Source organism: Ictalurus punctatus, chromosome 20, assembly GCF_001660625.3.
Source record: "Ictalurus punctatus breed USDA103 chromosome 20, Coco_2.0, whole genome shotgun sequence".
Lineage (NCBI taxonomy): Eukaryota > Metazoa > Chordata > Actinopteri > Siluriformes > Ictaluridae > Ictalurus > Ictalurus punctatus.
Window position 1 is genome coordinate 1807727 of NC_030435.2, and position 12356 is coordinate 1820082.

The 12356-nt window shown below is 43.9% G+C and overlaps 1 protein-coding gene across 1 annotated transcript in view; it reads left to right on the plus strand.

Annotated features, from left to right (window-relative positions):
- Positions 1–4850, plus strand: part of xkr4 (XK related 4) — a 38234-nt gene extending 33384 nt beyond the window's left edge. The window contains exon 3 of the mRNA XM_047162444.2: positions 3535–4850. Within this exon, the coding sequence (XP_047018400.2) occupies positions 3535–4493 (959 nt within the window). The 3' untranslated portion in view covers positions 4494–4850. The remainder of the gene's footprint in view (positions 1–3534) is intronic.
- Positions 4851–12356: the final 7506 nt, after the last annotated feature.

A 12356-nucleotide genomic window follows, 5' to 3' on the forward strand; every position in this document is an offset into this window, starting at 1 on the left:
TGCGGACCGCCATAAATTTCAGGGGCGGAGCTTTGAGGTTTAACGTGACAATCTGATTAGAGAATGTTTTATAACGAGGAAGAATCCCACGTGTACATCTAGCAAAGCCACAGAAGCTAAATATTGATTTTTGTTCTATAAGCAGACAAAACGTAGGGGGCGTGTCTTATTGTCTTATAAATGGAGCAACCTTCAGTTCGTAAAAAAAAAATTAATCAAAAATAACTCGAGCTGAAATAATGGACTGCATCAGAGATCCATCACTGAGGTGGGAGATTCCTGCTAAATTCTTTAAGAGGAGGTTTAACAGAAGACACTGCGGTGAGGTTTCACACACACACTCACACGCTCTCTCTCTCTCGCTCTCTCTCCTCCCTCTGTGCCTGTCCTGAATTACCGCAGCCTCCACGAGGAGACGGGAGCATTACGTCACCTCCCTGACTCGGCCTCGGTTCCCGTGGCGACCGTCTCCTCAGGATGTGCTGCATGCGCACGAGGGTGGGAAGGATGAGGGAAGGAGGGTGGGAGGGAGGGAGGGAGGGAGGGAAGCAGGGCGAAAGACGTAAAGGAGGAGAAGAAGAAGAAGAAGAAGAAGACGAAGCGAGTCTGCGGGCTTCAGAGTGAAGCACAGAGGAGAAAAATTACAGCCTGGCCTCTGCACGTTAATTATCCCACTTCACAAAGTAGTCATTAAACCACGTCGGGTTCCTAATGGGCTGGATTTAATCTAAGTGGGTTAAATATATAAATAAGGCGTCAAAAATAAGCTCAGTGAACCGACCGATTTGTAAATATACTCTGGCTTGAGTACAGGCTGAATCTCACACACACACACACACACACACACACACACGTGTATCTAATAACTCTGTTTATTTCCGAAAGGCTGATTTTCTGTCATCTGTGACACATATGATGTTCACTTCTTCTTTTCATCCCAGCCCTCCAGAAGACAGAGAAGCATGGAGGAGGAGAAGGAACAAACCAGATCTCCTTCGATCTGCTTTGAGGGAAAAAAAGTAATTAGGAGGGAAGCAGGAGGTAGATACGTTTCACCGAGATAGCAAATGAAATGGACTGTGGTGATCCCTGGTGTTTAAAAAGGCCAGAAGAACAATTCAATTCCCTTTTTTTTTTTTTTCTTTCTTTCCTTTTTTCTGAGCGGCCGTTGTAGCAAAGTTCTACCACGGTGCTGCTGAATTCTCAAGTCAGAAGGTAAATAATAAAAACCTAAATAAGAGCATTATATTCTCGTGTGGTATTGTTTCTATAGTAACTAAAGACGGCACGATGCTGCGTTTTCTGCTTTTTCTTTTCCGATACGTTACTGAAACCTTGAGTATCGACCGATACCGATACCGATACCGTTTTCTTTAAAAGCTACGAATCTTTAATGTTCCTCAAACAAAACGAAACAAAATAACACTGGCATTTAAACATAATAGTGTCTCTATATGTAAACTCTATTTACAGTTCCAACTATACATTTCTTTTCCAAATCCAGCTCAGACCTTTTTAATCATCGGTTACAGGTGGATCCGATATCCGATATATATTCTCTCGTATATATCTGATCCAGATCTCGAAGTTGTTTTTTTATTATTATTTTTATTATTGTTGTCTTGTTAACTTCAAGAGATTCTAGTGGAGGGGTGTCCAGTCTTACCCGGAAAGGCTCCTGCTCGGTTTGAATGAAAACCTGCACCCATACCGGGGCCCACTGCAGATAAGACTGGACACCCATGGACTAGCGTATCGCTACTATAACGCAAGTCTAAATGTAACTATAAACGGTTAAAAAGCATGACATATTCTTCCCGTGTGGATTATTTTCCTATAACGGCATGGCCCGTGGTGTGTTCCTAAAGTCCTTACGTAATGAACACCTTCCGTCCAATCAGATCGTTCTTAAAATATCCAATATCCGAATGTTACTGCGTGTCGTTTCAGAGCGCATTGACATGAAGCTGCTTTTAATAATGGAGACGTTGTAAGCCGTGTGAGCGGTGTAACATGAGACGTTACTCCTCACACTGTGTAGCAGTGGACGTGAATGGACGAGAATGCTCTCTCTCTCTCTCTCTCTCTCTCTCTCTCTCTCTCGACTGCCCTCTCATTGACGTTTTATCTTCCCGCTGTGTCTGCATTGCTGGATTTCAGGAAAGGATGAATGAAAGTCATTGCAGTTGGCGTCTGCCGATTGTCTGCTGATTGCTCTCTGTTCAGCCATCCAGATCGTTTTAATCGTCCAGTGGTAGCCAGTTAAGCCGAACGGACTTCCTGAAGATGTTTCCTTTGATAAAAGAGAGATATGCTGTATATTATAACACAGCACCTTGTCTTCCTGCTCCCGTAACGCTCTAATATCTAATATTTTCTAATATTTTATCACGGTTTGCAATATTATCGTCATGTCTTATTGTTCGAAGTACTGTTTGTCTTTGGTGCGTCTCTCTCTCTCTCTCTCTCTGCTATAACTTCAGGCTCCTGCTGTTTTCTAGTCTTTACTGTAGTCGTTATTAGACTCCGTCAAGTCGCATTTTCTCCCGTAATCCACTGCCTCCATCATCACCGAGCCGCCGCGCGGTTAGCGTCACGCTCAGACATCACACGGCCGATCTACGAGCGTAAATAAGACATTCCTCTGAGGAGACTCGACGGAGCTAATGATGTTCAACCCTCCTCATGATTCATTCTCCACATTTCAGTTCCAATTTGGTTTGAAGCCTCGGCGCTGCTCGGGGTTTTTGTAATTCCAGAGAATCAGTATATGAAGCAGGATGAATGAACCACACTTACCACCTTTTATTAGCCTGTTCTTTTTTATTAGCACTCGTGTTCTCAGGAGCCATGAATGCTCAAAGATGTAATAAAGAAACAATAAACGTATTTGCGGAGTTGATCGACCGCCTGCTCTTCTCCTGGCGTGTATTTGCTTCACATATTTAAACCAAAATCCCTTATCGCGCTAGATTAGATTGAAATCATCGAGATCAGTTCATCTTAACAGTATTTTCCACACACACACACACACAAAAAGTTCTTTTTTAAAGGAATACTAAGCAATGAAAATGCTAATCGGTCCAAAATGATGTATTGTTTTGCTGAACAATGCTAGCATAACGATCCATAGCTTAGATGTTAGCAGTGCATCATCATGCTAGCATCGTTCAGTAAAGCACTACATGCATTTTGGATTTAAAAGTTTGTTAACTCTCACAGTGTTTCTGAGGTGAAATCTCAAGCTAGTTGGCACTGAAGTTAGCATTATTGGTAGCTCTTAGCTAGGTCTCGTGATTAGCAGGGTTAGCATTGTTTAGTCGGTGAACAAAAACTTCCAAATCATTTTCTTTCCAAAGTTTCCTTTGTTTTTCAGGAATGCTAATGGTGTAAATAAAGAATCAAACTTAGTAGGCGTCGGTTAGCATAACAGCCCATTTTTAGCTGTGCCTAATCAGCAGCATTATTCAGTCAACTCTCCCTGTAAAAGCGACGTAACAGCTCACGTATGTATGTTCTCTTGTTGGGTTTCAGGAATGACTGCCGCTGCCTCTCTGGTGTCCTTGGCTTGGGCTCTGGCGTCCTACCAGAAGGCTTTACGGGACTCACGTGACGACAAGAAGCCCGTCAGCTACCTGGCCGTCATCATTCAATTCTGCTGGCACTTCTTCACCATCGCGGCACGTGTCGTGACCTTTGCCCTGTTCGCCTCCGTGTTCCAGCTGTACTTCGGAATTTTCATCGTGCTACATTGGTGCATCATGACCTTCTGGATCGTGCACTGCGAGACCGAGTTCTGCGTCACCAAGTGGGAGGAGATTGTCTTTGACATGGTGGTGGGGATCATCTACATCTTCAGCTGGTTCAACGTGAAGGAGGGCCGCACGCGCTGCCGCCTCTTCATCTACTACTTGGTCATCTTGTTGGAAAACGCAGCGCTCAGCGCGCTCTGGTATCTGTACCGCTCACCGCTGGGCACCGACGCCTTCGCTGTTCCTGCCCTGTGCGTCATCTTTTCCAGCTTCTTCACAGGAATCGTCTTCATGCTCATGTACTACGCTTTCTTCCATCCTAACGGGCCGCGATTTGGACGCTCGGCCAGCCTGAGCCAGCTGGACGATACCAACGTCACTACCGGCTTCGCCATGCCAACCGAAGGTGCCACCAATTCCCTTCGCTCCAACAGGGGTGGCACGCTGGCAAGGGACGCTGATCGCGATGCTAAGTACACCGAGCGAGACGGATGCGCTCCTGTTTTTCAAGTTCGTCCCACAGCTCCGTCCACGCCATCCTCTCGCACCCATCGCGTGGACGAAACCGTGATCAGAATAGACGTATGCAGGAACCGATACCCAGCCTGGGAAAGGCACGTGCTGGACCGCGGCATACGCAGAGCCATCTTGGCTATCGCTAACTCGCCCACGCCACCTCGACTGCAGTACAAGGACGACATGCTCGTCCAGGAGCGGCTGGAGTACGAGACCACGTTGTAGCTCACCCACTTTTCCACAGCTTGGTACGTGGAATCTTATAGGTTATCATCCATTAACAGCAGGACTGTGGCAATAACATGACTAGCGGAGCGGGACTGTCAAGCCCATAGCATTTAGCCATGATATTGATTGTCATGGACGGAAGGAAGAATTTTAAAAAAAAAAGTGGAGAAAAAGAAAAAAAAACGACAGCAAAAAAAAACAAGAAAAAAATATAAACACAAACAAATAGGCACAACATGTTCACTGGTGTAAGGATTGGTATTTTTTTAGTCTTTTTTTTTTTCTTCATTGATTCAGGTTTTCTCAATTTTTTTTTTTTTTTTTACTTATCAGGGAATATGTCCCCCCCCCCCCCCCCCCCTCTCGGTGTGGAGCAGATATCTCGTCTGCAGACACTACAGTCCGTCCATAAGCTTATTCGCTGGAGTTAACTCCTCGACACTACGCCTTTTTTGGCCATCTAAATATATTTACTGTTGTTCAGGCCTTTAAATTATAATTATAAATCTGCCATAACGCATCCTGGAATAGCGACATTACCTGGACAACAGGAGGACAAGCAGGTGACCTAGTCTAGTGCTGATAAAACTCGTGGAGACAAAAAGAAACTCGCCAGGGTGAGGGGTGCTGAAACCCACGAGTCGTCTGACATCAGCAAAACTCTCGCAGTGCCAAAAAAATCCTGGTCCATACTGGACTCCACAGTGGACGTGGTGGACCTGGAGTCTCTGCCAGTAAACTGTACATAAAAAAAACTAAAAAAAAAATTTAAAAAAAAAAAAAAAAAAAAAACAGGGCAGCATTTCAATCATCTACTTGAATATTGTATTAAAAAAAATTATTAAAAAAATTAAAAAAGTGAATGAAAGAAAGCCACGCAGGACTGACCCAGGCTCAAACACACAACTTCTCTCCTGGAGAAGGAACCAGGCCAAGAAAACGCTTCCTGGCAGCTCGGCTCACGCTGGCTGATATGGATGTCTCAAGAAACGCTCACACACACACACACACACATGTATGTACTGAGAAACACACACACACACACACACACACACACACAACACAGAGCAATCCACAACAGCCCGGATGGATTCCACCTCCAAAAGATTAAAGATACAGTGTTCTTCACGAGTCTGTGTGAACTCGCACGACTGTTTCTGATCACGATCGTCTGTGTAGGTGTGTATTCGCTCGGCAGTACCGGACACGGCGCCCACCGGTTCACGTGCCGCGTCTACAGAAACACAACGCTGTATCTTTAAATCTCCCAAAAAAGGGGAAAAAAACAACCATCCAGTCTCTTTCAGTTAAAAGTGCTTCTTAGTGTCTTTTTATAGGAGGCGAAGACGGGGACGACGGGGACGACGGGAGAGGACGCCGTACGACAAGCACAAGACTTGAGCACAGCAAAAATGGTTCCTGTACTGGGGGGAACTAAAAAAAAAAAAAAGGTACAAGTCTGAAGTTCTGGATGCGATCTCGATGTCCTGCGTTGTTAGACTCGGACAAGGGCGTCCGTTGTCTTTCTTTAGACATGTGACGTAATTGTATTTCATTTTATATCAGGATTTCGATGAACTTGTGTGCGTGCTAGGCATGTGCCAGGATTCACAATATTCTCAAGATTCAGTCGCACAGTAAATACACAATAATTTGACACATCGTGGACGGGAACTTTTCCGACGCTACCCCTGCGTTCAGTTCAGTTCAGATCAAGGTTGAGTGTGTGGATGGGAATCATTCATTCATTCATTCATTCATTCATTCATCCTCAGTAACCAGTTTATCCTGATCCTGAAGTCTACCCCTGGAAAACCAGGTGTGAGACGGGAAAAGATCCTGGATGGGACGCCATTCTGTCGCAAGATACTAGACACCCATACACACCTAGGGGTGATGCAGATCAGCCAGTTCACCTACTGGCAGTTTTAAGAGGGGACTGGAGAACCCAAAGAACCACCACACGGACATTGGGACAAACACACATGCGAACCTCCACGCAGACTAACAATGCCACCCACTTCACAACCGTTTTTTAAAGCGTTTATTTCTTTGAGGTAAAAAAAAAAAAAAACGAAACAAAACCCTATCCCATTCCTATGTCCAGTCATTTGGTTCACCAAATGACGGTCTGAAGAAAGACTAAATGACATGGCAGATAGAAATGCCGTCCTATCTGTTTGTGTTTTCCTGGTCATGTTTGTTGACTAGCTTGGTCTGAACAGAAGTCTCCATGTCTCGCCACAGCTAAAATTCTCATTCAGATCCAACGCCACGACGTGCACCGAACCACTCATTCGGCGCCAATTTGGCCTCCCATTCCGACTCCAAGTCAAACCTATCGTGTGAGCGGAACCAAATCGCAAATTTCCAGCTCATCAGCGTGACTCGACGAGTGCGCTTTGTCATCGTCCGGTAGCGGCGCCACGATGATGTCACAAACCGCGATCCTTTTTTAACATCGGGCACACGCGTAGCACGCACGCACACACGCACACACGCACGCACGCACGCCACAGTTTGGCTGTGGTTTTATGAACCGCACAATGCTTCACTGTATGCCATTAACCACCGTGTGAAGGTGACGACGATAGCGCCGTAGATTCGATTCCATTTACGATCAGAGTTAGAAGTCAGAAGTCCAGTCGAGCGATTAAGATGTGACGAGGTGAGGTTTAAATCCAGGACCCTGCCAGTAACGTGAAGATTTCTGTATCGTCGAGCAATTTAGTACGACTGTTTAGTCCAATAAAGACATGTAAATAAAACAATCAAAGATTCATTGACCCTCCCCTCCCCTCCCCCTTCCACATGCCCATGCCCTCTAGTCAGACTCACTTCCTTTGTTTCTTTGCAATCAGCATTTTCATTGTTTGTTTTTTTTTTTTTGTGTGTGTGTGTCTGTTACCTTTTATTTATTTATTTATTTATTTATTTATTTATATTTTTACAGTGACAGACCGTTACAAAACTCTGAACGAGACCTTCATCCAGATAACCTCCGAAAAACCTCCTTGAGCGAGACACAACATGACTACCAGAAGAATTACGAGCATCGCGACGTGAAAACGTTTACCCACGGAAGCATAGACGCAAGAAGACTGTGAAATTCCCGAATCTGATTCGGATCTATCGTTATGTACTGAAATGCCCGTGTGTGTGTGTGTGTGTGTGTATTTGTGTGTGTGTTTGAAACCTTCCACACGCTTGTTTGATCAGCCAGTGTGTCAACACGAGATACCGTCTGTTTTCTCAGCGATGTTGATGTTCATGTCGAGGTTGTGCAAGCGCTCGTCCTAGAGCCGCCGGAGCCGGCTGACCTGTTCCCGTCGGCACTGGCGTCTCGCCGTCATCCTTCACGTCCTCATGAACAAATCTCGGGTTGGCATGTCGGACCTTTATACCTTTCTACGATGTCCAAATACTCCCTCAAGCACCGAGGATCATCCCCAATCCTTTTGCGTACGAATCAGGAGTTGAGAATGTAGACCATGCTGTCGACTAGACGACAACGAGAGTGATTGTAGAGAAAGACTCTGAGCGCTTGGGCTGGAGGAGTTCTGGACTCCGATTTCAAGCGTGACGTTTTCTCCCAAACTTCATTTATTCCGTACCTCCGTATAGTGGTTCTTCGAACATTTTCTGAATGTCTTTCCGTATGCACTCCAGTTCTCGGCTTATTTTTTATTTCTGCTTATCAACCTGGGGCTTTTGTGATGTATATAAAGCGAGGCCGAAGCGATATCGGCCTCTCACGCTGGAGTGGTTTCATGTTGAATTGGATTTCGCATCGATCCCTGACCCCCTTGGCGTATCTTATGCTCTGAACGCATGTGATGTGTTCAGAGCTCAAAGCTCTCCCTGATCTTTTTCAGAACTTGCCAAGAGCAGACAGATGCTGTAAAGACAGCTCTATCGGGTAGCGGTTGATCGTTGGAGCTCTGATATCGATATCGTATCATAGATCGGATCGGTGCAGTCATAACATCAGACCACGTGAGCCAGAAGTTACGCAATGATCCAGACGGAGAATTAAAACGTTTCTGTTTTGCATCCCCACCCCGTTGCAGGACTCTTAGTAATCTGCTTGGTGGTTCTCTTAAAGCGTGCTTTTGACCAATCGGTAACGTTTACTGCAGTAACCTTTAGCACCAGTACTTCCTCGTGCACAGAAAAGCACCGACGAAAATGGTCCCCGGTTCCTCGAGTGGAAAAGTTCTTAAAAGGTAGACGTTTGTCTGTTTCGACTGGAGAGAGACGTACAAGCCTATCCAAGCACAGAAGACAGCGTTTGTTGGGATTCACGTTGTGAATCCCGGTATGAAAAGGATCCCAAAGAGACTCCACTTGTCAGTCAGAACACTTGGTGGTCCAGTAAGTACCAGACAGGAAACAGGAAGTACACTCCTTAAAAAACATCTCCTTAGAGGATGTTTGGCTGGTTAACACTTCAAGCTTTCTAAAGGTTTCTACGTGAAACGCTTACGGTTCCACGTAGAACCTTCATGGATTTCTCCCAAAGGACAAACCCTTCAGGGGTTACTAGATGGAACCTTAATGATGAGGGTTCCGGGAAAGTAACGCTTTAGTGCCGTTGGAAAACATTTCGGGACTGCAGTAGTATTAAGGTTTGCTCTTAATTCAATAAGCTAACCGTTCCAATTACACCTAAAGTGTTCCTCAAAGGTTCTTCGGATATATACGGTTCTCATTTTCCTAGGGAACCTTTAAAGAACGCTGTTTTTTTTTTTGTGTAGGTATTAACTGTGTACGTGTATGGTTCCAAATTATTGGTGATTATTTTCTTCTTAATACCTAGAACCTGTCAGGCTTTTTAAATTTAGCAAACCGTCTTTGTACTTGGTAGACTCTTAGGGGGGGGGAGGAAAAAAAAAAAAAAAAACGGTTCTTCAAAGGTTCTTTAAGGGTTTATCGGATAATTCTGGGTTCTTGATTTCCTATTCGGAACCCTTTCTCATAGGGAAACACTAGTCTTAACTTTTTTTCTTCGTAAGAGCGTATCTATATTGTAAAACTTATATGTAGTTGACTAGCAGGACGTGTGAGATCGTCGCACACGTCGTACTGTATCGGTGTATTTAGGTTTATTTGAATAAAGTATCCATTAACTACCGTTTCTGTCTCTCTGGAAAGACTGTAAATGGTAATAACCTACCTCAAGAGGGTGTAGTAAACAGAGCACCTCCATCTGTTGGTGAATGGAGTAGATGGTCCTAAGACGGAGGTTATTAACAGAGCGTAGTGATAGCGGTTCTGTCAGGGTCCAGCGCCCCGAAGGTCGCGAGAACCACTGTTGGGTCGTTGAGGATGGATCGTAACCCTGGATTGGATTCTGCTGCCAAATGAAATAATGTAGTTCTAACGGAGATGTCGGCAGGTGGGGGTTCTGCTGTTTATACCCAACTCGTTAGGAAATCCGAGCTCAAAACCGGGACTTCAGATACACTAAACGCAACGTAGGACAGTCAGGAAGACCGCTTGCTCATTCATTCATTCATTCATTCATTCATTCATTCATTGCTGCTTCTATCAATTTTATTTGCCTTAAATGAACCGGTTGGTTTTTTTTCCTTCATATTTCCCTCGCCAGTGATGGTGCAAAGTCGTCCATTGCTCTTTTTTTTAAATTATTATTATTATTCATTTCATTCGAGTTACTGTGCTTCTACTGCAGGTGGATTTCACACGTGACACCAATTGAGCTCATTTTGCAGTCTAACAATCAAAAGACATGATGACGATGATGATCATGATGATGATGACTGTTACAGCTTGTGAAAGCTTCGAATTGATGAAGAAGTGGTGCAGAAAGTGTGACTATTTGCTTTTTAAAAATTTTTTAATTTTTTTTTTTTAACTTTGATGTGTATGCAGACTCAAAGATTCGACGTGTTCTATCGAATAACACATATATGGTCGTCCCTCACCGTTAGAATTAGATAATTAGATGAAATAAAATGCCATAAGGGGTGGGGGAAAATAATAATAATAATAATAATAATAATAAAAAAAAGTCCACATTGTTTGGTCTAATTAGTGGTTACCTCCAGAGCACTTGGAATTAGTACAAGCACAGTAGTTTGGTGAACTTTGGATAGACGTGTTCAAATTAACGCAGATGTTAATACAGGTGTACAGATGTTCTCGGAAGCTCGCCGACAGCCGTGACCCGCAAACGGCTGTTCAACTGTAAATAAATGTATGCAACTGTACATGTTTAAACAAACATTCCTTTTTTGAGTCCTGACTGTAAAAAGGGTGTATGTTGACTAGAAGGCGGCGATGAAACGCCAAGAAAATGGCGGTACCATATGGCGTAATTCAGATTAAAAATCTAAACTAGTGTGGTGTACTTGACGTATTAAATGGGGAAAAAAAATAAATAAATAAAAATTTGCAAAAAAGATACAAAAAAAAAAAAACCTGTTCATTATTGGTCTAAGTTGCATTGTGTGATGAAAGTGCTTCAAATGCATCGACTCTGTTACCTGATTTTATTGTATATTGAAGAATAAGACAAAAAGAGCATTACATTTTTGTATATATTGGATTTTTGTAAATTTTTATTTGATTCTAATGCAACACAAAAGTACCAAATTCATTTAATAAAGTACACTGTGGTCATTTTATACGTCTCCCTCGCCACGTTCTTTTCAGGCGAAAAGCTGAAGATTTTAAGAGATGTTAAGAGCCATGATCGGACCCTTGACCTTTAACCTTGAACCCCGACCTGCTCAGACGTGTGCTCGAACTGGATTCCGTTTCATTCGTGAATCCTACCGAAGAAACAGAAATCCACCAGGTGCGATCGCTGGACCTGAAACAGAGCAGCTTCGAAGATGGCTTTAAGCCCCGCCCACTTCACGATCATGTCATTCCCCCTTGAAATCATTTATTTTATTATTTTTTTAAAAAACTCCCGGCAGGTTCTAGGATTTAAAAAGGAAAAGAACGCACGATAATTCGGAGTTTGTCCTGCACACGTGCCTAGTTAACAGGAGAAATGGGTTCTCGGAGGGGTCCGAAAGATTTATTGGATAATTAAGCCTCGGAAAACGGTTCTACGTGGAATCCTGTATGATACGGAAACTCTCTGTTGCAAGGACGTTCTACGAAAGGGTTCAGAGTGTAACGAACCCTTCATTATTAAACAAAGCTGACGAAGAACTGCTGACTGCTAACTTAAAAGAAAAAAGGTTCTAAGAATAGTTAGCCAAGTGTTGAAAACCTCAGAGGTTCCAGGTTCTAAGAAGAAAATAATTTCCCAATAGGAAAAGGTCTTGTGGGGTGTTCCCCGTATGTAGTGGTTAGTACCTACCAAAAGTGGTCCAAGGCGATAGGGTCACGTGTGCGTGAGCATCAGTACTGGACCATGGAGTAATGGAAGAAGGTGTCACTTACCTGGGGAAGAGACGGCACCAGGATGCACTACGGGAAGAAGGTGAGCTGGCAGAGGTAGTGTGATGCTCTGAGGAACGTTCCGCGTTCATGTGGATGTTACTTTGACACGTACCACCTACCTAAACATCGCTGCAGACCGGGTACACCCCTTCATGGTAACGGTATTCCCTAACAGTGTCTTCTTTCAGCAGGATAACGCGTCATGCCACACTGCAGAAATAGTTCAGGAACGGTTCGAGGAACACGACGAAGAGTTCAAGGTGTTGACTCGGCCTCCGATTTCCCCAGATCTCAATCCGATCCAGCTTCTTCTTTCCAGACCGCAGCTTTCAAGACCGAATTTCTGAATGCTAAATTCTTTAAAAAACAAAAAACAAACAAACAAAAAAAAAACACTGTAGGGTTGTACGACTCAGCAACGGAGAAGAAAAAAAAAAA